The sequence below is a fragment of the Lonchura striata genome, chromosome 36 (genome assembly GCF_050655825.1).
Source record: "Lonchura striata isolate lonStrDom1 chromosome 36, ASM5065582v1, whole genome shotgun sequence".
Lineage (NCBI taxonomy): Eukaryota > Metazoa > Chordata > Aves > Passeriformes > Estrildidae > Lonchura > Lonchura striata.
In genome coordinates, this window is record NC_140738.1 from 4497914 (window position 1) to 4521750 (window position 23837).

General features: G+C 57.0%; 2 protein-coding genes across 2 annotated transcripts in view; one reads left to right on the forward strand and one right to left on the reverse strand.

Annotated features, from left to right (window-relative positions):
* Nucleotides 1-16996, forward strand: part of LOC144248820 (olfactory receptor 14J1-like) — a 41363-nt gene extending 24367 nt beyond the window's left edge. Inside the window, exon 2 of the mRNA XM_085565401.1 lies at nt 16461-16996. Coding sequence (XP_085421527.1) covers nt 16461-16996 — 536 coding nt within the window. The remainder of the gene's footprint in view (nt 1-16460) is intronic.
* LOC144248803 (uncharacterized) overlaps nt 1-23837 on the reverse strand; it is a 1234558-nt gene that overhangs the window by 183190 nt on the left and 1027531 nt on the right.

Consider the following 23837-nt stretch of genomic DNA (forward strand, 5'->3'; position numbering starts at 1 on the left):
CAGCAGCCCTTCCCCCTGTGCAGCCTGTCCCAGGTGTCTGACACAGAGAATTCCAGGGCCCTCTGGCTGCTCCCTTTGCCAGCCCTGGCCCCTGCCAGCCCCCCAGCGTGCTGCCATGCTTCCCCCCTGCCCCTCAGGGGCCAGTGCCCACAGGGCTGGGCTGCCTGCGTGCTGCCAGTGAGGGGCAGTGGGCAGAGGCAGGGCTGGCAGAGCAGGTCAGCTCCCCGCTGCCGCCCAGGCCACGCTGCTGTGTCCCAGACTCCTCTGAGACAGAGCTCTGACCCCACAGAGCTGCTCTGGCCATGTGGAAGAGCATCATGTGCTCGCTGAGGACTGCAGAGCCAGCCATGCTCGTGCTCCTGGATGTGCTGGGGAGCTGGCCAGAGCACAGCACGTGCACCTCCGATGGGGACCACGCGGCTGTCCTTGCCCTGGCTGTGAGTTTCTGCCTTTGCTGGCCCCAAGGCCACCTTTCCAGCAGCTCTCCATCCTCCCTCCCCCACGGCGTCTCCCTGCCTCAGGCGCTGGGCTGAAACCTGGCCTCGGGGCAGCTCCAGGGCCACCAGGCCCGGTGCTCCCCCTGCGTCTCTCCGGGCATCTCCCTCCTGTGCTCGGGCCCTGCCACACGGACACCTCGGCACTGAGCGCTTTCTCGGGCTGCTCTGTCCTTTGCAGGCAACCGTGGTGATGTGGAAGATCCTCCAGCTGCCCTGTGTGCCACATGTAGTGACCGTGTGTTTCCCCGGCCTCTTTGTGCATCTGCTCTTCCAAGTGCTCTTCAGCACTCTGGATGTGCCAGAGGAGGTCGATACCTTCTGGAAGGGATGCCAGCAGCAACACGGCCTTGCCACCAGCCCCAGCAGGTGCTCCATGCCAGTCCTCCTGTCCCTGCCATGTGCCCAGGGCAGGGCCAGTGCTCCCAGCGTGACCTGGGCTTTGCTCTGTGCACAGCTTTGCAGAGCAGACCCTCAAGGCCCTGCTCTGCCAACTTCACTATGAGGATGTGGTGGTGGCCATGGAAGACAAGCGTGGCTGGGACACACTGCTCTGTGCTGACACCCACCACTGTGCTGTGGGCGTGCTGGCCAGGTGAGACCCCCTGCTCCCCAGCTGTCCCCGGCATGTGTGCCCTGTGCCCGAGGTGCCCCACACAGTCCCCATGGCCGTGGGCCAGAAGGCCTTGTCACCAAGGGACGGCCAAGGAGGCTGCAAAAGGCTGGGAGAGGAGCGTGCCCAAGAGCAGCAACCTCCCAGAGGGCTCAGCTGCCCCTTGCAGGGTGGTGGAGAAAGGCCAGAGCTCTGTGAGGCAGTCCTGGGAGAGGTTTGCCCCCGCTGGCTCAGGGCTTTGACTCGTGTTTCCTCCTGTCAGAGAAATGCACCGCGCATCCGAAGCCGCGTGTTCCAGGATTGCGTTCCACCTGCTCGGGCTGCTCAGCAAGGACACGCCGTGCCGGGATTTGGCCGCCCTGGCGTTCCTTGTGGAGGTGAGCCTGAAGGCCGGCGCTGCCTCGCTGAGCTGCCTCCCGGCTCTCTGCCCTCTCTTGGCCGCAGTGCCTGGGACGGAGCCCGCGCCCTGTGCTGCTGCCTGGGCCCGGCCCTGGGCGGTTCTGGGCTCCCGTCGGCCGCTCCCCCGTCACCGGCCTGTGCCTTTCAGATCCTGGAGCACCTGAACTTGAGTGAGTGCCGGGACAGCATCCTGCAGTTCCTGTCCAAGCACCTGCAGAGCGAGTGCAGGGGGAGGCGTCGCTTGGCACTCCGAGGCCTCGTGGCGCTCGGCACCACCAGTGTCTCGGTGAGAAGAGCGCAGGGGCTGAAGCCGTGCTGCCAGCGTGGGGCTGGGGAAGGCAGTCCCTGGGGCTTGGCTGGCCTTGGGGCACTGGGGCAGCTGCTGCCAGCTCTCCTGCCTCCTGCTGCAGCTGCCCCAGGGCTTTGGCACAGGCCTTTGGCCCCTGGGCCCTGTGGCAGCAGGATGGTGTTTCACACACTTGTGTTCCACAAGTAGATGGCCATAAGGATGTGGAGCCTGCATGAGAGGCTCGTGGAGCTCCTGAAGGAGGATGACAGCGTCATGCTCAGGATGACCACGGTTCTCCTCAGGGGTTTGTTCCTGTGCAATGGTGCCCCAGTAACCAGCACCCTCGCCCTGCAGCTGGCTGAGGCACTCCTGCCACTCTTTGACAACGTAAGGCTCTGAGCCTCCAGCCACGGCCAGCGGGTGCTGCCCGCACACTTTGTGGCCTGGGCACTCACAGGCTGTGCCCAGGTGGGCCTGAAGCAGCTGACGCTGAGGCCTTTCTTCCTCCCATCCATACAGGAGGACAGTGAGGTGCAGTTATGCTCCATGTTTATCTTCAAGGAGATGCTGGATGTTTTTCCAGAAGAGGAAAAAAAGGTCCTGAAGGCACATGTGCGCCAGAGCCTGGTGCCACTCTTCTTCCACTGCCACGATGAGAACCAGAGAGTGGCAGAGGTGAGGACTCGGCAGCTGCCGCTGGCCCCTGGCAGGGGCTGGGCTGGCCCTGCCCTGGCGCCTCGCAGGCTGCAGCTCCTGCTGGCCTTGGCACAGGGACGGGGTCCTGCGCCCTGGGCTATGGGGCCATCTCCGCGTCTCTGCTGCTCTCCAGGCTTCTCAGGAAACACTGCTCTGTGTGGCCGAGTTCCTCAGGAGGAGGGACCTTGAACAGCTGGTGAAGAACCAGAAGCTGTGGCAGTTCCCCGAGTGCCTGGTAAGGAGGGCCGGGAAGCCGCAGCCCCAGCCTGGAGCAGCCCCTGAGCGCGGTGCTCGGTGTGCGGGCTGGCAGCTGTGCCCCTGCCCGCTGCTGCAGCCCGAGGCCGCGCGGGCTCTGCTCCAGGCTCCTGCGGCCCCAGCCGGGTGCCCATGGAGCCCCGGCCCGGGGGGCTGCGGGGCCAACCCTTCCCTCCTGTCGCTCTCTGCAGCTGGCAGAGGACAGCAGCAGCGTGGCCGAGCACCTGCGCCGGGCCCTGCCCTACCTGCAGAGCCCACAGGAGCCCCTGCGAGAGGCGGCCGTCAGGTTCATGGGTGAGCCACGAGCCGGGCCAGGAGGGCGTGTGGGCACAGGGCTGGCGGCGCCGCTGGCAGGGAGCTGTGCCCTGGGCCTGACAGGCTCTGTGTTCCCAGGGACGGCCGGGCGGCACCTGAGGGGGAGGAAGGAAGAGCTCCAGCTCCTCTCTGAGGGTGACCAAGGGCAGCGGGCTGCCAGCGGGGGCTGCCGGGGGAGCTGCGAGCCCTGCCCCGGCTGCGGAGGGCTCTGCTCCCTGTGCGGACCAGGGCCGGCGTGGGCAGAGCACACAGAGCTTTCAGGGCACCTGGGGGATTTGTGGCCAGCAGCTTCAGGCTCATCCAGCTGGTCCCTGCTCCCTGCTGGCCATGGCCAGAGCCGGCTGGGATGGCCCTGGCACAGAGTCCCCTCGGGTCCCCTCAGATGTGGGAACTGACCATGGCTCTGTTCCTCTCTCTTTCAGCCCTTGAAGGCATGGAAAATGACATCAGTGTCGACGTCGCAAGCCTGGCAGTTCAAACACCATACATCGTCCAGGAAGCAGAGAGAGCTCCATATTCCATCTTTGACAGCCTGCGTGATCGGCTCTGCAGGGCATGGAGGAGACGGCCTCGTCTGTCGAGGCTCGGCTGGCTGCGCTGCTGGAGCTCTGCAGAGAGCTGATTCCAGAGGCTCTGTCTGCTGGGGCCACCTGAGCCAGCAGGAATGTTTTGTTTCGTTAAGATTGTTCTTTTCTTTCTTTTTGTTTTTCTTTAGCATGTTAATATAGGATGTGTTGCTATAGACAGACTCCCAGGATCTTTCTTTTGCTGCCCAGGCTCTGCAGGGCCAAGGGGAAGAGGGAGAAAAGGGTTCCTGGGCTCAGCAAGCTGCCCAGGCTTGCAGGGTTGCAGGGAAAATGGCCAGAAGCCCCTTGGCCTTTGGTGGCTCTGATGAAGCCCTTGTGCTGCCCACAGAGCAGATGGGCAGGGGCTGGAGCTGTGGGGATCTCTGTGAGAGCGGTGCCTGGAGATGGCCACAAGCCCTGTCCCAGGCAGGAAGCACCATCCGTGTCCTCCTGCCCGTGTGTTGCTGGCTGGATTGCTGAGGGCTCCCAGGTGCCTCTTGGTGGGGCTCCTCTGGAGCTCCTGTGGGGCTGCGGCGCTGCTGCCGGGCAGGCTGGCCGGGCTGGGGAGACCCTGAGGGGACGGGGCCACAAAGGGATGAGGGGCTGCGGGAGCCCTGACAGGACAAGGCAGTGGGAAGGCACGGGGGGGACGTGTGAGGGAGTGGGTAACGTTGGCTCGGGGAGGAAAGTGGGTTGGAGCCAAAGAGACCACTCACCCTGATGTTTGTGTGGCAAACAGAGCACGTTTATTCTCAAGCCCTTCCTCCTAAAGGGCCTTTGAAAACCCAGTCTGGATGATTTCACTGCTCTGATCTCTGTGCCCCTTCAGATTCTGGCCTGGGCAATGCCTGCAGCCTTGGGAGAGATGTGATGGGCCCGGCCCCTGTCAGTCAAACCAGGGCTGGTACATTCACCCCGTACAAGCCAGCCTGCACGGTGACACACGGCAACAGAGTGCGAGGCACAGCTCCGGGAGCTCCCCGTGAACCTCAGCTCTGGGACCACTGTCTGCCCCAAGCTTCAGGGGCTGCAGTGGGAGCCCGGCTGGGCTCTGCCCTGGGGCCATCCTGCAGGGACAGCTGCAAACAGGGAGCATTCCCTGCCACAAAGAGCCAAGGCAGGGCTGCAGGGCAGCTGCTCCAGCCCCAACTGCACTGCTGAGTGCTGTGCTCTGGGGCTGGGTCTCCCTGCACAGGGGACTGCACTGGTGTGCCAGAGGAGACAGAGAAGCTGCAGCTTCAGCCTAACTGAGGTGGGTGCGTGGGCTGGAAAGAGTGGGGAGGCTCCAGGGGATTCACAGAGCTCATCCTGCTGCAAGGATGAGGAAAAGGGAGCGGGAACTCAGCAGTGAGGAGAGCTGGGGGCTGGAGAGCAGCTCTGAATGACACTAAAATCCCACCGGACCTCTGAGACATTGCTGCTCCTCAGCCAGTGACAGGATGAGTCCCTAAGCCTGGGGCTTGGCCTTCCTCATGGTGAGGGGCACCAGGGAAGGCAACAGTGTGATGAAGACTGGAATGGGCTGGGAACTCACTGCGGGAAAAGAGGGAGCAGTTGGGAAGCAAAAGGCAGGGAGAAGAGAGAACAGTTCAGAGAAGGGCTGAGCTACTGCTTGAGCAAGCTGCAAAAAGTCATTTGGGGTCATCCCAGATTGATTTCATTTCAGAAGTTATTGAACAAGTTTATTTTTTGGGTGGTGCCATGTTTTCTTGAGCTGTGTTGCTGAAATGCTCAAGCCAGTCTGTGCTGCAGGGCACCCCATTTCTCCTTTGGCTGATTGCAGCCCGGTGCTGAGCTCCAGCAGGGCCCTGGCAGAGCCCAGAGCAGCCTCAGCACCCGCAGAGCCCGGCTGCAAGGAGAGAAACCAGAAAGCCCCGTCAGCTGAAGGCTCCTGTCCACTTGTCCCAGCCACCCGCGGTGCCCAGGCCATGCTGGCCGTGCCAGAGCTGTGCCCAGAGCTGCCCATCACTGCTGCCTTTGGGAGCAGAGCAGGAGGGCAGGACATGTGCCCAGCCTGCAGCCAGCCACGGCACCTCCAGCCCTCAGCAGCTGCCCAGAGCAGGACGCTCCTGTGCTCGCTGCCATCTCCCCAGAGCTCTGATCCCACCATCCCCAGCAGACAGGACCCACCTCACGCCATCCCCCGCTGGAAGAAAAGCTGGTCCCAAACGATGCCCTCAGCCTTCTCCAAGGGCACGGCCCATCCACGCCGCAGCTGCTCCCAAGCACTTCCTGATCCAGACTGGGCCCCACCTGGAACACTTCCTCTAGAAAAACAAATATCAAATTATGGAAAATAGGTTACAGACAAAAAGGGGAACAAGAAAAAAGGTCAAAAATCTTACCTCTGTCAGGGCCTTAAGGAAGGTCCAACCCCTGCGTGCCAGGGAAAAACCCACCATGGGGGAGGGAATCCCAGGCTTTCTCCCTTCCCCTGCACTGCCCCCATGGTGATCCCAAAGCAAACAAGGGCAGTGGAGCAGCCCAAGCCCTCCTTTGCCTGCAAAGCAAAGCAGCCCCTGCACAGGGTCTGGAGTCCCACCTCTGTTCCCACCATGGGGGTTTGTTTGTGTCGGGCTGGCTGCCCCAGCCCAGCCCCAGCTCGGGGCACGGTGGGTGCTGGGGGCTGTTGGCAGGGCCAGGAGCCCACTCCCATTTCGTACCCACCCCAGCCCATGCCCCCAGCCCGGCCAAAAGCAGCCTGGCAGCCGACTGAAGGATCAGCTGCATCCGCCCCAGCAAAGGGGGAACCTTTGGTTCCCAGCCAGGCTGTGCAATGCCGAAATCTGGGAGCATCCCCCAGTGTGTGAACTCATCTGCAAACTCCCTGTGGAGCCTGGCTTTGGAGGAGGTGTCAGAATCAAAGTCCACCATCTTCAGCCTGCCGGTGGTCAGGTGGAGCAAGAGGTTGACATCATCCTCACTGTTCCCAGCAGCAGCAGCCCCACCTGGGACAGCTTCTCCAGGGGCTCCTTCTCCTTCCCTGGGCCAGACCAGGCTGTCAGGGCTCTGCCCAGGGCCCCAGCCATCCACGAACCATGGCAAGCAAAACCAGGGGGATGGTGGGCCCCAGTGCTTGCCACACCAGGTCTCCAGCTCAGCTCCAGCCCAAGAGCTGCGTCTTCCCTTCTGCTGACCCCTGCTCAGAGCTACAGGCAGGACAAAACCTGTCTGGTTGGCTTTGCCATTGCTTGCCAAGCGATGTGTGGAGCTGTTACCTGCCAGGCCCCTGGATCCAACTGTGCACTTGGATCTCTCCCATCTTCTAGGGCAGAGGAACACCCTGCACCCAAGGATCACGGAAAATCTCTCCTAAGGATGGCCTCTCCAAGGGCTGCATGGACAAACACCTCTTAATGACATCCTGGCACTCTGGGGAGAGAAACCAGAAATCACCAGTCAGCTGGAGAAGTTGCCCCCTGTTCCTGTCCCCAGGCCATGCTGGGTGTGCCCAGAGCTGGGCCTAAACTTCCCCATGGATTCTCTGTTGGGAGGAGAGCAGGAGAGCAGGACATGTGCCACCTCCTCAGCAGCTGCCAGAGCAGGACGCCCACAAGTTGCTGCTGTCTCCCAGCACTGGTATTGCCCCTGAGGCCAGAGATGAGGATCCACCTTGATAGAGCCATCCTGGGAACAAGATCTGCCCCCAGATATCTCCTGGCCCCTCCTGAACAGGAGCGTCCCCCTGACTAGGTGGTGCAGCAGGAGGCCCAGGGACCAGATTGTCGCTGCCTCGCCGTGGTAGCATTGCTGGTGGATCCACTCTGGTGGGCTGTAGGACAGGGTTCCTGTGGAACACAGACAGAGTTCATCAGGGGGATGCTGCAGCCTCCAGCACCTGGAGGAGCAGCCCCCGTGCCTCCTCCTCCGGCAGGAACCCCCGCTCCGCCAGGAAATCCAACAGGTCCTGGCACCGCTCCGGATGCTCCAGCACCAGCACAAAGCTGTCGGGGAGCTGAAGCCACTCCAGGAGCTGAATGCCACCAGCACAGCCAGAGGAGACCTTGTCCAGCAGCACGATCTCCAGGGTGCGCTGGTGCCGTGGGGCTGCGGGAGGAGCACGATGCCGTCAGTGGGGCTGATGCCGTGCCGGGGGTCGGGAACCCCTCGGCCAGCCCGGGATGCTCTGCGCCCTGCGCTGGCCCCACGCCCGCTCTCCCTCCAGGCGTCCTGGCAGCTCCCACCCTGCCGGGCCCCGGTTCAGCCCCGCCCGGCACGGCCCAGCTTCTGCCGCTGGCCCGGCTCATCACCAGCTCGCCCCAGTGCCAGATGCTTTCGCTGCTTTCGCTGCCGCTGCTGCCGCTGCAGCTGAAGCTCCGTATCCGTGTGTCCCTGTGTCCGTGTGTCCATGTCCGTGTTTCCCCGTGTCTGTGTGTCCCCGTGTCCGTGTGTCCCCATGTCCGTGTGTCCGTGCCCGTGTGTCCCCGTGTCTGTGTATCCCCGTGTCCGTGTGTCCCGTGTCGATGTGTCCGTGTCTGTGTGTCCCCATGTCCGTGTGTCCCCATGTCCGTGTGTCCCCGTGTCCGTGTGTCCCGTGTCCGTGTATCCGCTGCCCGCTCGCCCCCGCGCCCAGCCCCGCGCTCCCCGGGGCAGCCCCTGAGCCTGTCCAAACACGGGAACTTTGCCGTGTCCTGCCCAGACCCAGAGCCTGGACTCCTGCCCAGGAGCACAGGAATCCCCTCGGTCACTGCTGTGCATTGTCCCTGCTTAGGGTCAAACACTCTTGGAGCACATTCCCTCAATGCTGAATTTGTACCTGACCCAAGAACTGCACTTAGTCCCCAGCACTGATATCCAAAAAAAAACAAAACCAAAAAACAAACCAAAACAGGGGAAGGCAAACTGTGTGTAGCTCATGGTATTTTACACTGTCTAAAACTTGCCACGTTGTGGATCATAGAAGTGAGATCCATTTGCAATTAATGGGAAGGAGAAGTAGTGAAAGATAGAAAAGGGCAGCATAAAAATAAACAGAGAAAAACATCTTGGATTGTTTCTTTCCATTTTCATTTCATTTCTTAAAAGCTGTTTCAGTTTTCCTAGAATCTTCTCCACAGTCCTGTTTGCTGTTTCCAAGAACCTTGGCTGGAGAACGAGGAAGCTTTGAGCAGCTTCTGTCACAAGATGTGCCACCAGCTGCAGCTTCTCTTGGCTTTCCACACCGTGTGTGCAGCTCGACTCTTGCAGAAAAGCGGGACAAATAGTTGAAGAACTTTACAATTTGTTCTTTCTTTTCCTTGTGGGCTGGGCAGTTGTGCCATTGGTGAGATTTTCACTATTATTGTTCTACCCTAAGAAACCATGATGCGCTCCCAGGAATTGTCAGGGAATGCAAGCCTGACTGAATGCAGAGAAAGAATCTCCAGAGCCTGCAGCCAGAAATGGAGAGCTGTGTGATAATCATTCCAACACCCCTATGGACAGCTTGAAAGTGATGTAGAAGATGAAAATGGGCTGACAGAGGGAGTTTGTTTCTGTGTTCAGTTTAGAAGCTTCCACATCTCATGCACTGATATATATCAAGAGTTCAATCAGTTCATGAAAAGCACCAGAACAATCTGGACCTTTCAGGAGATGACTGTAAGAACCTGAAAAGGAGAAATGCAGGCAATGACTTGGTGAGCTTTGTCTGGAAGAAGGGTCACTTTTCCCAAATAATTTCTAATCCATCTCCTCTGCATTTGTCTTTCAGAAAAAGGCCATTTTCATCCCAGATTCCCCATGAAATGGGAACCCTGAGCTTGTGGAAGTGCCTGAAAAATGCCCTGTTCCTCTGCAGGGACACTCGGGCTGAGACAGGAGCCGGAGCCCTCTCTGGGGAAGCCTCCTCTGACCTGGAATTTGTGCCGTGCTGGGAGAGGAGGAGGAGGGGAGAAGGCTGGCGCTGTGTGGCAGGAGCAGGAGGTTTGGGCCGCAGGACATTCCGTCTGCGCCGCTGCCCCGCAATGGGCGGGAACGCTGTGGGGAAGACTGGGGGACACTGGAGCAGGATATGGATGACACTGGGGGGAACTGGGAGGGCCTGGAATGAACTCAGGTGTATTGGGAGGGACTGGGCTGTACTGGGAGGGACTGGAGGGGCACTGGGGCTGTACTGGGCTGTACTGGGGATGAACTGGGCTGTGCTGGGAGGGACTGGAGGGGCACTGGGGCTGTACTGGGCTGTGCTGGGGATGAACTGGGCTGTACTGGGAGGGACTGGAGGCGTTGAATGGGCTATTCCCGCCCTCACTGCCTCCCATTTGCCGAGGCTCCCGCCTATCACGATTCCAACCAATCAGCGCGTGGGATCACGTCTTTGGGGGCGGGGCCTGAGGCCTGCGCCATATTTTATTTTGCCTACAACTCCCGTCATGCTCTGCGGCCCCATAGAGCCCCATTAAAGCCGGGACTACAACGCCCGTCATGCCCCACGCTCCACAGAACCCCGGTACCGCCCCCATCTGTCCCATCAGTGTCCCCCAGACCCTCCGGGACCCCCAAGTGCCCTCAGCGCCCATTCGGGACCACCAAAATTTTACTGGCAAAGTACAAAAGAACAAGGAACTTTGGAAAAGTATTTAATACAAATCCAATCCAACTTAAATCACTTGTCACAGCTGTAACTTCATTCCCTCAGCCCATTTAACCTGGAAACCCCTAAACACTGCAGTTGTTCAGGTACCCAAAACTGTTCCATATAAAGAGCATTAGAAGGAGAGGAAAGAGAGAGAGAGACAGGAAGAGGGAAGCTCCACAGAAAGACACACATGTGGCTCCCAGCTCCTGGGGCTCCAGTGTGGGTGAGACACAAACCGCAGGAGAAGGCAGAGTCCATACCAGGGGCTGACCTTGTGCTCCTTGGTTTTAAGCCCCTGGGCCTTCGTGGGCCTCCCCCCAGCCGGGACTTCTGATATCTCAGGTGTTCAGAGCTGGGTGAGCGCTGTCCCATCTGTGTGACTGATTGACAGCTCAGCCCAAGGTGTCTGGGGACATTGATCTCATCCAGCCTCTGACAGCGACCACGGTGACACTGGGGAACCTCATGGAGCCTCATGGAGCCATGGGTCAGTTGGGACAAGGCAGGTCCAAGGACACCCTGGTGACTCTGGAAAACCTCATGGAGCCATGGGTCCGCTGTGACACTGTCGGGACCTCGTGGAATCAGAGGAGACCATTGGGAAGCTCCCATGGATCCAAGGACCCAGGGTGACACTGTGGAGCCCAGAGTGTCACGAGGAGCCATTGTGACAGTGTGTCCCCATGGAACCAAGGGAACATGGGACAGGCTGATGCCTTAAGTTTTAGCTTCCATATTTTCCCAATTCTGTGCTGTATCAGTCTGTAACTCTGAACTTCATGTAGAGTGTCAGCAAGTTCTCTTACAGTGTAGTCAGACAAAGCAATCCTTTTCCTGCCTGAGAACCAAAGACACCACTGCAGCTTCGGGCCCAAAAGGTGAAAACACCAGCGAATGGGGAAGAGCAGACTGGGAGGGTGGGGCTGCATAATCTGAAGGTGTAATTGGACAATTAACCCCAATATGGAAATGAACCAAATCTTACAAAAGTGTGTAAACGTGTGACCTGCCGTCCATCCTGGGTGTACCCTCAGCCAGGCCCTTGTGCTGCCCAGGTGAATCCTTTGAAGGCCTTTTTAATAAATCCCCACTTTACTCCTGTAACACTGTCCAGCCTCTGCTCTAGGTGGCCTCTCAAGGCATCAAGGCCTGGCTGGATGGGCCACCTGGGGGCCACCTGACAGGTCCAGCTGACCTTGGCATGTCCAGGGCTGCTGCTCATCTGCCCCTGGGGCACTGGGGCTCGGTGCTCTCCTTCCTGTGAAAAGAACTGTCCTTCTCTTCCAGGTGGCGATGGCCAAAATCTGGATTCCTCTTCTTAGTTTGCTTCTATGCAAAGATTGTTCCCAGATGAAATCTGCCAGGACAGACAGACCTGGCTGGCTTGGCCACCCAGGGGCCACCTCTCATCTTCCTGTGAAACACTGGGACCCTGTGCTTTTCTTTCTTATGGGAAAAAAGCACCTTTCACATCCAGGCACCCATGGCCAAAGTTGGGAATCCGCCTCCAGGATTCCCTATATCCAGGGATTTCTCCCAGGTGAAAGCTTCCAGGAGAAACATGTCTGGCTGGCCTTGGTTTCCTAAGAGCTGATTTTTATCTGCCTTTGAAACACTGGGGCTTTGTGCTTTCCTTTCTGATGAAAAGAACTCTTCTTCCTGCCCAGGTGCCCATGGCCAGAACTGAGATTCCACCTTCAAAATTCTGAATATCCAAGGATTTCCCCCAGATGAAAGGTGCCAGGAGAGACAGGTCTGGCTCTCTTGGCCTATGGTGACCACCTCTCATCTTCTTCCAAAACACCTGGGCTCCACGCTTTTCTTTCCTATGGGAAAAACCATCCATCTTGACCAGATGCCCATGGCCAAAGTTTGGAATCCTCCTCCAGAATTCCCTAGGTCCAAGGAATTTTCAGTGACAAAGCTGCCAGGACAAACAGGTCTGGCTGGCCCGGCCTCCCAGGAGCCTTCTCTCTCTGCTTCTGCCCCTGCAACACTGGGGCTCTGGGCTTTCCTTCCTATGGAAAAGAACCATCCTTCTTAACAATGCAGAAATGGCCGAAATTGGGGTTCCACCTCCCAAATTCCCTATATGCAAGGGTTGCTTTCAGACAAAAAAATACCACAACGGAGAGGTCTGGCTGCCCTTGGCCTCTGATGGTCACCTTTCATCTGCCCCTCAAACACCGGTGTTCTGTCCTTGCCTTCCTATGGAAAAGAACCGTCCTTCTCCTCCAGGCAGCCAGGTCTGAAACTGGCATTCCACCTCTGAAATTCCCTATATCCAAGGACAAAATCTGCCAGCACCATCTGATCTGGCTGCCCTTGGCCTCTGGTGGCTGTGGCTCATCTGCCCCTGCAGCACTGGGGCTGGGTTGTTCCCTTCCTGTGGAGACCATGGTGGCACGGTGAGGACCTGGTGGAACCATGGAGTCCATTGTGACACTCTGGGGCCATGGTGACACCACGGGGCTCCCTGGAACCCAGAGACCACCATGACTCTGTGGGGCCTTGTGGAACCATGGAGACCATTCCGACCCTTCAGGGCCTCGTGTCACCAAGGGGGCATTGTGACACCTCAGGGCCTCCTGGAAGCAAGGGACCATTGGGACACTGTGGGGCTCCATGGAATGAGGGGAACAGGGAACAGGTCTGGCAGGCTTGGACTGCCAGGGGCCACCTGACAGGTCTGGCTGATCTTGGAATGTCAAGGGCTGCTTCTCATCTGCCCATGAACCACTGGGACTCTGTGCTTTCCTTGCTATGGCAAAGAACTGTCCCTCTTTTCAGACATCCATGGACAAAATTGGTACTTCCCCTGAAAAATTTCCTGTATGCAAGGGTATCTGCCAGAAAAAAACCTTCCAGCTCTGGCTGGCCTTGGCCTCTGATGGTCGCATCTCAGTTGCCTCAGAAGCACTGGGGCTCTGTTCCTTTCTTCCTGCAGAAAAGAACTGTCCCTCTTGTCCCGGGGCCATGGCAGGAACTGGAATTTGGCTGCCAAAATTCCATCTATCCTAGGATTGCTCCCAGACAAAAGCTGCCAGGACAGACAGTTCTGCCTGACCTTGGCCTCTGGTGATATTAGCAGAAGGTTTTCCTTTGCAAACACCTTGGAGAGGGCCCAGAGATCTCCCGAGCTGGGTTTTGCAGGCCTCAAGAACATAACCCATGTATGGAGGCTGATGTGCCTGGGCTCAGCTGTGAAGAGACTGAGGACAGATCAGGAGTGGCCTGGCAGGGCTTGAAGGGTGGATGTGGAAACGGTGGAGCTTTTCTCCATAGTGGGAATCAGGCAGGGAGAGAAATTATGCCACAAATGCAGCTGGGGAAGTCCAGACTGGACACAGGAGGAGAAAGGAATTTCCCTCCCAGGGCAGGGCTGTGGTGCAGCACGTCCCCAGCAGGAGCCTGGAGCAGCCCAAGGCTTTGTGTGGCCAGGCAGGGGCAGCAGGAGGCAGAGCTGCCAGCAAAGGAAGGGCCAGCGAGGTGGGGCAGCCGGGGGTGACGACAGCCTGCAGGGACAGAGGCGCAGGGCAGGGACACCGTGGGACAGCCTGGGCTGCAGAGGGCTCAGGGATGTGCAGCAGCTGCAAGGCCCTGACAGAGCCAACCTGTGCAGCCCTTTGGCCATGGCTGCTGGCCCTGGGCCTGAGGCCACCAGGGGACAAGTGACCCTTGCAGCCCTGGGGCCTCAGTGCCTCCTTGTCCCTGCTCAGCAGCCTGGCAGGGGCCGCCCCATGGTCCTGCCCTTGGCACTGCACATCCCCACATGCCAGTGCCCATCCCGGGAAGAGCCCTGAGCAATGAGGGAGGGACAGGATCTGCCTTGCCAGGGGCTGGGGCTCAGGCCTGGGTCCTTTGCATTCCTGAAACACATCCAGGTTTGCTCAGCACCAGAGCCACCTTCCCCTTGCTTGTCCCTTGCTTTCATCTCTGCTCCAGCATTATGCTCTACTTGGGGACACTTTCTCAGTCGTGTCCCTCAGTGGGACCCATTAAAACTTCAAGAAACTTCAGTGTTTCAATCACACTTTGAGTTCTTGAGAAGTTTTTTGAGCACACTCTCTGGGAATGAGACTAATGAAAACAACAGCAGCCCCTGAGACGGTCATTAAAGTCCTTGTGCTGTGTCTGTGCAGCTGAGCTGGGCTGGGCTCCTGGCACAGAGGGTGATCCTGGTAACCAAGCAGAGCTTCAAAAGCACATTTCTCTTGCTGAGCAGCTCTTCTGCCAGCCCAGCAGGGCTGGGGCACTGCCTGCAGCCAGCCCGGGCACAGCACAGAGGCACAGAGAGCTTCAATCAGTCAGGGCTGGGAAGGGGCTGAGAAGTGCCTGGGGCAGAATCACTGCCAGCCCTTGGCACAGGAACCTCCGGCTGCAGGACAATGCAGCTGCAGCTCCTGGAGAGATCTCCTAAAGCTGGAACATGCCAATGCCCACAGATCCTGTGAGTACTGAGTATTTCTGGTGCAGGGGAGGTGAAATGCTCATGAAGCTCTGACATACTGAGGGCTTCTGATTAGTCATAGAATATTTCCAAGACAAGGATTTTGATAAAAATGTGGAAATTTCCTAAGAATTTGTAGTCAGCTGTCTACTATTGAAGAGTGGCAGGGAAAGAAGGATAAATATTAAAGGTTGATTATGAATATTGACAAGTGCATGAGACGTCTGAACTGTTACTTTTAGTGATCAGTAGGTTCACAGGAGATCCCTAATGTGCTTGCAGCCACTCTGCCCATGGACAGCAGCAGCATCACCTTTGCTGGAGCCATCAGGTTCAGTCTGAGCTGTCCTTTCTCCAAGCTGCAAACAGAACCTGCCCCCAGCCCGTGCCCTGCAAACAGGCAGGGTTCTGTCAGGCCAAGGAGAGTGCACAGAGATTTGGGGTGTGGGAATGCTGGCAGGGAGAGATGAGGCACAGGGAAACACTTGCAGGAGGAAAATCTCCCGGAAGCAGAGAGAAGATCAGGGAAGGAGAGAAAACAAAACCCAGAAATGCTGTGGCAGGGAGAGTTTAGAGATGCCCAGAGGATGCCCTCCAGTGCAGCCCCTCCCTCTGCACAAGCCCCCTCCCTCCTGTGCCCCAGCCAAGCCTCTGCCCTCAGGGCCGGGGCTCCAAGGCGTGCAGCCCCTCCTGTGCAGGCAGAGCTGCAGCAGAGCCGTGGGGCAGCTCTGCAGCCCCGGGCCCAGTTCCCTCTGCAGAGCACAGGGCTGGGAGCAGCTGCCCGGCACTGGGGGCTCTGGCAGGGGCACAGCTGGCTCAGGGTGACACAGCTGTCCCCAGTGCCCGGCTCTGGGCAATGCTGGCAGTGCAGCCAGGGAAGGAGCTGCACCTCCCTTCATCCAGTGCCATCAGAAGGACACTTGGAAGTGTCCCTGAGATTTCAGTCCAAGCTGGGAGCTTCAATGCAGAGTGCAAAGCTGTCCTAGAGAATCTCTGATTTATGAGATTTATGGGGAAAGGTAGAGGTGTTGTGACACTGAAAATGCTGCTGGGTTGGTGAAATGAGCAAGGTTAGTCCTTGGCTACAAATGTGGAGCTGGGCTGTGGTGGATCCATCTCCTCTTACCTGTACCTGAGGGTTTGTAAGAGAAACATGGAAGTGTGACCATCCTTCATGTGAGAAAAATGAAAACCAAGCGAAGCTCCAAACATAATGAATAATCATCTCCTATCAGTCTCCACTCATCATCTTTCCTCAGAAAACTCACTGTATTCATCAATGGGATGGAGATATGCTGAGGGTTTCTGATATCCAGGAATACCAGGAGAAACATGGAGGCAGCATAAAAAGAAAACCACAAAACTCTCAAATACAGAAGTGTACACATCTGTGTTACAGAGGAGGGTGTATGGGAAATGGCGTTAACTTTAATTACAGGCATCTCCTCTAACTCTTCACTGTCCTTTCTCCATGAACAGGTGCCCATGTGCAGCCACAGCAAATGTCCAACAGCAGCTCCATCAGCCCCTTCCTCCTGCTGGCACTGGCAGACACGCGGCAGCTGCAGCTCCTGCACTTCTGCCTCTTCCTGGGCATCTCCCTGGCTGCCCTCCTGGGCAACGGCCTCATCATCAGCGCCGTAGCCTGCGGCCACCACCTGCACATGCCCATGTTCTTCTTCCTGCTCAACCTGGCCCTCAGTGACCTGGGCTCCATCTGCACCACTGTCCCCAAAGCCATGCACAATTCCCTCTGGGACACCAGGAACATCTCCTACTCAGGATGTGCTGCACAGCTCTTTTTCTTCATGTTCTTCATTTCAGCAGAGTATTTCCTCCTGACCATCATGTGCTATGACCGCTACGTGTCCATCTGCAAACCCCTGCACTACGGGACCCTCCTGGGCAGCAGAGCTTGTGCCCACATGGCAGCAGCTGCCTGGGCCAGTGCCTTTCTCAATGCTCTCATGCACACAGTCAATACATTTTCCCTGCCCCTGTGCCATGGCAATGCCCTGGGCCAATTCTTCTGTGATATCCCACAGATCCTCAAGCTCTCCTGCTCCAATTCCCACCTCAGGGAACTTGGGCTTCTTGTGGTTACTAGCAGTTTATCATTTTGTTGTTTTGTGTTCATTGTTTTCTCCTATGTGCAGATCTTCAGGGCTGTGCTGAGGATCCCTTCTGAGCAGGGACGGCACAAAGCCTTTTCCACCTGCCTCCCTCACCTGGCCTTGGTCTCCTTGTTCCTCGGCACTGCTATGTTTGCTCAACTGAAGCCCCTCTCGATGTCCTCCCCATCGCTGGATCTGGCCCTGTCAGTTCTGCGCGATGAAATCCTGCTCAGCGTGGGCAACTGAGCCCTTGAAGGACTTAGTGTCAGGTCAAGGCTTGCTTTCCCTCCCAAAGCCTTCCCTTGGCAGCCTTGGGCAGGGGATTCATCCTCCCTCCCTCCTCCTTCCCACAGACCTGCTCGGAGCCACTCTGTGGGCATTTTCCATTCTCTGTGTCTGTCCTCAAGTGCAGTGCCAACCTGGGTCAGTCCTGGCTCTGTCCTGAGCTCCCAGGAGCTCGCAGGCTGAGATGGCAACGCTCAGCCACACCAGGGCCCTGCCCCTGCCAGCAGCACCCCCACAAGCAGCAGCAGCAGCAGCAGCAGCAGCAGCAGCTGCAGTCTCCTCTCAGCTGTTGGTGCCCCTGCACTGCAGCCCCTCCCGCTGGCACCAACATTCCCTTGTGGCCTTGGAGACAGTCCTGAATCCATCCATGGGGTCACAGAGCCATGGAACCCCAGAGTTTCTGGTTCCTGGAATCCTAGAGTCATTGAATCATGAGAAACACACACAGAGGAGGAGGAGGAGGAGGAGAGGGAGGAGGAGGAGGATGACAAGGACGAGGACGAGGAGGAGGAGGACGAGGAGGAGGAGGACGAGGAGGAGGAGGAGGAGGAGGAGGAGGAGGAAGAGGACGGGGAAGAGGACGAGGAAGAGGAGAAAGAGGAGGAAGAGGACGAGGATGAGGACGAGGAAGAGGAGAAAGAGGAGGAGGAGGAGGAGGAGGAGGATGAGGACGAGGACGAGGAGGACGAGGAGGACGAGGAGGATGAGGAGGAGGAGGAGGAGGAGGAAGAGGGGGACAAGGAGGAGGACAAGGAGGAGGACGAGGAGGAGGAGAAGAAGGTTGAGGATGAGGAAAAGGATGAAGATGCAGAGGACAAAGAGGATGAGGAGGAGGAGGAGCAAGATGAGGAGGAGGAGGACGAGGAGGAGGACGAGGAGGAGGAAGAGGAGGACGAGGAGGAGGACGAGGAGGAGGACGAGGAGGAGGACGAGGACGAGGACGAGGACGAGGAAGAGGAAGACGAGGAGGACGAGGAGGATGAGGAGGAATAGGAGGATAAAGAGGATGAGAATGAGGATGTGGAGGAGGACAATGAGGAGGACGAGGAGGATGAGGAGGACGACGACGAGGACGAGGACCAGGAGGAAGAGGAGGAGGAGGACGAGGAAGAGGACAAGGCGGAAGAGGAGGACGAGGAGGACAAGGAGGAGGAGGAGGACGAGGAGGAGGAGGAGGAGGAGGAGGACGAAGAAGAGGACGAGGACGACGAGGAGAAGGACGAGGAGGAGGAGGAGGAGGAAGAGAAGGAGGAGGAGGAAGAGGAGGACGAGGAGGACGAGGAGGACGAGGAGGACGAGGAGGACGAGGAGGACTAGGAAGTGGAAGAGGAGGACGAGGAGGAGGAGGAGGAGGAGGACGAGGACGAGGACGACGAGGAGAAGGACGAGGAGGAGGAGGAGGAGGAAGAGAAGGAGGAGGAGGAAGAGGAGGACGAGGAGGACGAGGAGGACGAGGAGGACGAGGAGGACGAGGAGGACTAGGAAGTGGAAGAGGAGGACGAGGAGGAGGAGGAGGACGAGGACGAGGACGAGGACGAGGACGAGGACGAGGACGAGGAGGAGGACGAGGACGAGGACGTCCTCCTTGTCCTCTGCATCTTCATCCTTTTACTCATCCTCATCCTTCTTCTCCTCCTCTTCCTCCTCCTCGACCTCTTCGTCCTCCTTGTCCTCTGCATCTTCATCCTTTTCCTCATCCTCATCCTTCTCCTCCTCGTCCTCGACCTCATCCTTCTTCTCCTCCTTGTCCTCCTCGTTGTCCTCCTCCTCCTCATCCTCATCATCCTCCTTGTCCTTGTCCTCTCTCTTCCTCCTCCTATTCCTCCTCTTCATGCTTCTCTGCCTCCTCCTCTTCCTTGTCCTCCTCCTCCTCCTCATCTTCCTTGTGCTTGCCCTAGTCCTTGTTGTCTTCCTCCTCCTCCTCTTCCTCCTCCTGCTCCTCCTCATTCTCCTCCCCCTCCTCATCCTCCTTGTCATTGTCCTCCTCCTCCTCCTCTTCCTCATCCTCATTCTCCTCTTCCTTCTCCTTCTCCTCCTCCTCCTCATCATCCTCCTTCTCCTCGTTCTCTCTCTTCCTCCTCCTATTCCTCCTCCTCATTTTCCACATCCTCTTCCTCACCGTAGTCGTCGTCGTCCTCGTCCTCATCCTCGTCCTCCTCCTTGTCCTCCTCCTTCTCCTCCTCCTCGTCCTCCTCGTCCTCCTCGTCCTCTTCATCATCCTCCTCCTCCTCCTCTTCCTCCTCCTCCTCGTCCTCCTCATCCTCCTCCTTGTCCTCTTCGTCCTCCTCGTCCTCCTCTTCCTCATCCTCCTCGTCCTCCTTGTCCTCGTCCTCCTCGTCGTCCTCCTCCTCCTCCTCCTCGTCCTCCTCCTCGTCCTCCTCCTCGTCCTCGTCCTCATCCTCGTCCTCATCCTCCTCCTCCTCTTCCTCCTCGTCCTCCTCATCCTCGTCCTCGTCCTCCTCCTCCTCGTCCTCCTCCTCGTCCTCCTCCTCCTCCTCCTCTTCCTCCTCCCTCTCCTCCTCCTCCTCCTCCTCCTCCTCCTCCTCCTCCTCCTCCTCCTCCTCCTCCTCCTCCTCCTCCGCTGTGTGTGGTTCTCAAGATTCAATGACTCTAGGATTCCAGGAACCTGGAACTCTGGGATTTCATGGCTCTGTGACCCCATAGATGGATTCAGGACTGTCTCCAAGGCCACAAGGGAATGTTGTTGCCAGCGGGAGGGGCTGCAGTGCAGGGGCACCAACAGCTGAGAGGCGACTGCAGCTGCTGCTGCTGCTGCTGCTGCTGCTGCTGCTGCTGCTTGTGGGGGTGCTGCTGGCAGGGGCAGGGCCCTGGTGTGGCTGAGCGTTGCCATCTCAGCCTGTGAGCTCCTGGGAGCTCAGGACAGAGCCAGGACTGACCCAGGTTGGCACTGCACTTGAGGACAGACACAGAGAATGGAAAGTGCCCAGAGTGGTTCCGAGCCGGTCTGTGGGAAGGAGGAGTGAGGGAGGATGAATCCCCTGCCCAAGGCTGCCAAGGGAAGGCTTTGGGAGGGAAAGCAAGCCTTGACCTGACACTAAGTCCTTCAAGGGCTCAGTTGCCCACGCTGAGCAGGATTTCATCGCGCAGAACTGACAGGGCCAGATCCAGGGATGGGGAGGATATCGAGGGGGGCTTCAGGTGAGCAAATTCTGCAGTGCTAACAAAGAGAGAGACGACAGCCAGGTGAGGCAGGCAGGTGGAAAAGGCTTTGTGCCGTCCCTGCTCAGAAGGAATCCTCAGCACAGCCCTGACGATCTGTACATAGGAGAAAACAATGAACACAAAACAACAAAATGATAAACTGCTAGTAACCACAAGAAGCCCAAGTTCCCTGAGGTGTGAATTGGAGCAGGAGAGCTTGAGGATCTGTGGGATATCACAGAAGAATTGGCCCAGGGCATTGCCATGGCACAGGGGCAGGGAAAATGTATTGACTGTGTGCAGCAGAGCATTGAGAAAGGCACTGGCCCAGGCAGCTGCTGCCATGTGGGCACAAGCTCTGCTGCCCAGGAGGGTCCCGTGTGCAGGGGTTTGCAGATGGACACGCAGTGGTCGTAGCACATGATGGTCAGGATGGAAATCTCTGATCCAATGAAGAGCATAAAGAAAAAGATCTGAGCAGCACATCCTATGTAGGAGATGGTGCTGGTGTCCCAGAGGGAATTGTGCATGACTTTGGGGACAGTGGTGCAGATGGAGCCCAGGTCGCTGAGGGCCAGGTTGAGCAGGAAGAAGAACATGGGCGTGTGCAGGTGGTGGCCGCAGGCTACGGCGCTGATGATGAGGCCGTTGCCCAGGAGGGCAGCCAGGGAGATGCCCAGGAAGAGGCAGAAGTGCAGGAGCTGCAGCTGCCGCGTGTCTGCCAGTGCCAGCAGGAGGAAGGGGCTGATGGAGCTGCTGTTGGACATTTGCTGTGGCTGCACATGGGCACCTGTTCATGGAGAAAGGACAGTGAAGAGTTAGAGGAGATGCCTGTAATTAAAGTTAACGCCATTTCCCATACACTCTCCTCTGTAACACAGATGTATACACTTCTGTATTTGAGAGTTTTGTGGTTTTCTTTTTATGCTGCCTCCATGTTTCTCCCGGTATTCCTGGATATCAGAAACCCTCAGCATATCTCCATCCCATTGATGAATACAGTGAGTTTTCTGAGGAAAGATGATGAGTGGAGACTGATAGGAGATGATTATTCATTATGTTTGGAGCTTAGCTTGGTTTTCATTTTTCTCACATGAAGGATGGTCACACTCCCATGTTTCTCTTACAAACCCTCAGGTACAGGTAAGAGCAGATGGATCCACCGCAGCCCAGCTCCACATTTGTAGCCAAGGACTCACTTTGCTCATTTCACCAACCCAGCAGCATTTTCAGTGTCACAACACCTCTACCTTTCCCCATAAATCTCATAAATCAGAGATTCTCTAGGACAGCTTTGCACTCTGCATTGAAGCTCCCAGCTTGGACTGAAATCTCAGGGACACTTCCAAGTGTCCTTCTGATGGCACTGGATGAAGGGAGGTGCAGCTCCTTCCCTGGCTGCACTGCCAGCATTGCCCAGAGCCGGGCACTGGGGACAGCTGTGTCACCCTGAGCCAGCTGTGCCCCTGCCAGAGCCCCCAGTGCCGGGCAGCTGCTCCCAGCCCTGTGCTCTGCAGAGGGAACTGGGCCCGGGGCTGCAGAGCTGCCCCACGGCTCTGCTGCAGCTCTGCCTGCACAGGAGGGGCTGCACGCCTTGGAGCCCCGGCCCTGAGGGCAGAGGCTTGGCTGGGGCACAGGAGGGAGGGGGCTTGTGCAGAGGGAGGGGCTGCACTGGAGGGGATCCTCTGGGCATCTCTAAACTCTCCCTGCCTCAGCATTTCTGGGATTTGTTTTCTCTCCTTCCCTGATCTTCTCTCTGCTTCCGGGAGATTTTCCTCCTGCAGGTGTTTACCTGTGCCCGATCTCTCCCTGCCAGGACTCCCAGACCCCAAATCTCTGTGCACTCTTCTTGGCCTGACAGAACCCTGCCTGTTTGCAGGGCACGGGCTGGGGGCAGGTTCTGTTTGCAGCTTGGAGAAAGGACAGCTCAGACTGAGCCTGATGGCTCCAGCAAAGATGATGCTGCTGCTGTCCATGGGCAGAGTGGCTGAAAGCACATTAGGGATCTCCTATGAACTTATTGATTCCTAAAAGTAACAATTCAGATGTCTCAGGCACTTGTCAAAATTCATAAATAATAATTCATAATCATACTTTAATATTTATCCTTCTATCCCTTTATATCCAGTAGGAAATTTGATATAAAGTTTTAGAAAATTTCCTCAATTCTTTTCAAAATCCTTCTGTTGGAAATATTCTATGGCTGATCAGAACCCCTCAGCATGTCAGAGCTTCATGAGTATTTCACCTGCCCTGCACCAGAAATACTCAGAGTTGTACTCACAGGGTCTGTGGGCATTGGGATGTTCTAGCTTTAGGAGATCTCTCCAGGACCTGCAGCTGCATTGTCCTGCAGCCAGAGGTTCCTGTGCCAAGGGCTGGCAGTGATTCTGCCCCAGGCACTTCTCAGCCCCTTCCCAGCCCTGACTGATTGAAGCTCTCTGTGCCTCTGTGCTGTGCCCAGGCTGGCTGCAGGCAGTGCCCCAGCCCTGCTGGGCTGGCAGAAGAGCTGCTCAGCAAGAGAAATGTGCTTTTGAAGCTCTGCTTGGTTACCAGCATCACCCTCTGTGCCAGGAGCCTGGCCCAGCTCAGCAGCACAGACACAGCACAAGGACTTTAATGACCCTCTGGGGCTTTGTGCTCAGGCCCTGAACATCAGGCCCTGAGAGGGAGCTGCAGAAACCTCTCCAGAATCCAACTCCAAAGTTTCTTGGACTTTTAATGGGTCCAGTTCTCTCCTCCAAGGAGTCCATGAGGAGCCTGTGTTGGGGACGAACCTCAGTGGGTTCCATGAATTCCTTGAGACACTTTGGGTGTTGACTTTGACTCCGGGAAATGTTTGTGCAATCTCCTCTAAGGCCCTGAGGTTCCAGGGCTCAGCTCCAAATGCACCACGGGGCTCATTAGAATCAAGCAAGTCCTGACAAACCATGGCTCTGCCTTAATCACCCTCTGCTCTCATGCAGTTCATCAGGAAGTTTTTGTAGTGGTTTTGGTTCAACATTTTGAGATTTCTCAGCCAATGCATTAATTAGTTTTGTGAGTTCAGTGTTAGCTAATTACCAGTGCACTTACTAGAATGTACTTACTCATTTCCTGCTGTGAGGTACTATTAGGAGAAAGGCAAAGTAGGCTCATTACTTTAAATGGGTATAGAGAAAAGTTCATAAATTATAACTAAAATAAAGTGTAATAAGAATTAGAAGAAAACTTTCAGAACACTTCCTCTCTCCATAAAACCTGACAATGTAAAGAGACAAAACCTAATATTTTCAGCCAGGTACCATCTAGAATAGTCTTTCTGCAGTTCACTTTGGCAGAGAAGTTCCTCTTGTTAATGTTATGGAGACTTATCCACAAGATAACAGTTATCTAATGGCTTTTCATTTCCATTAATAGCAGCTGCTCAGGAAAATCTGCAATTGTGAAGTTCCTCCCATTTCTTTCACAGCCTTTCCCACAGCTGTGTTTATGAGCCTTGCCAACTTATGGGGTATTAGTTTCAAGATGAGCTGTTTAAGAACAAAGGTTTTTTTCATCTCTTTGTGAAATCATCTTCATCTCTGGGAACAGAGGTCTTCTTTCTCTCCCTGGGGCACAGGGTCTCATCACTCTGCTCTCTTTCAGTGTTCAAACTTCT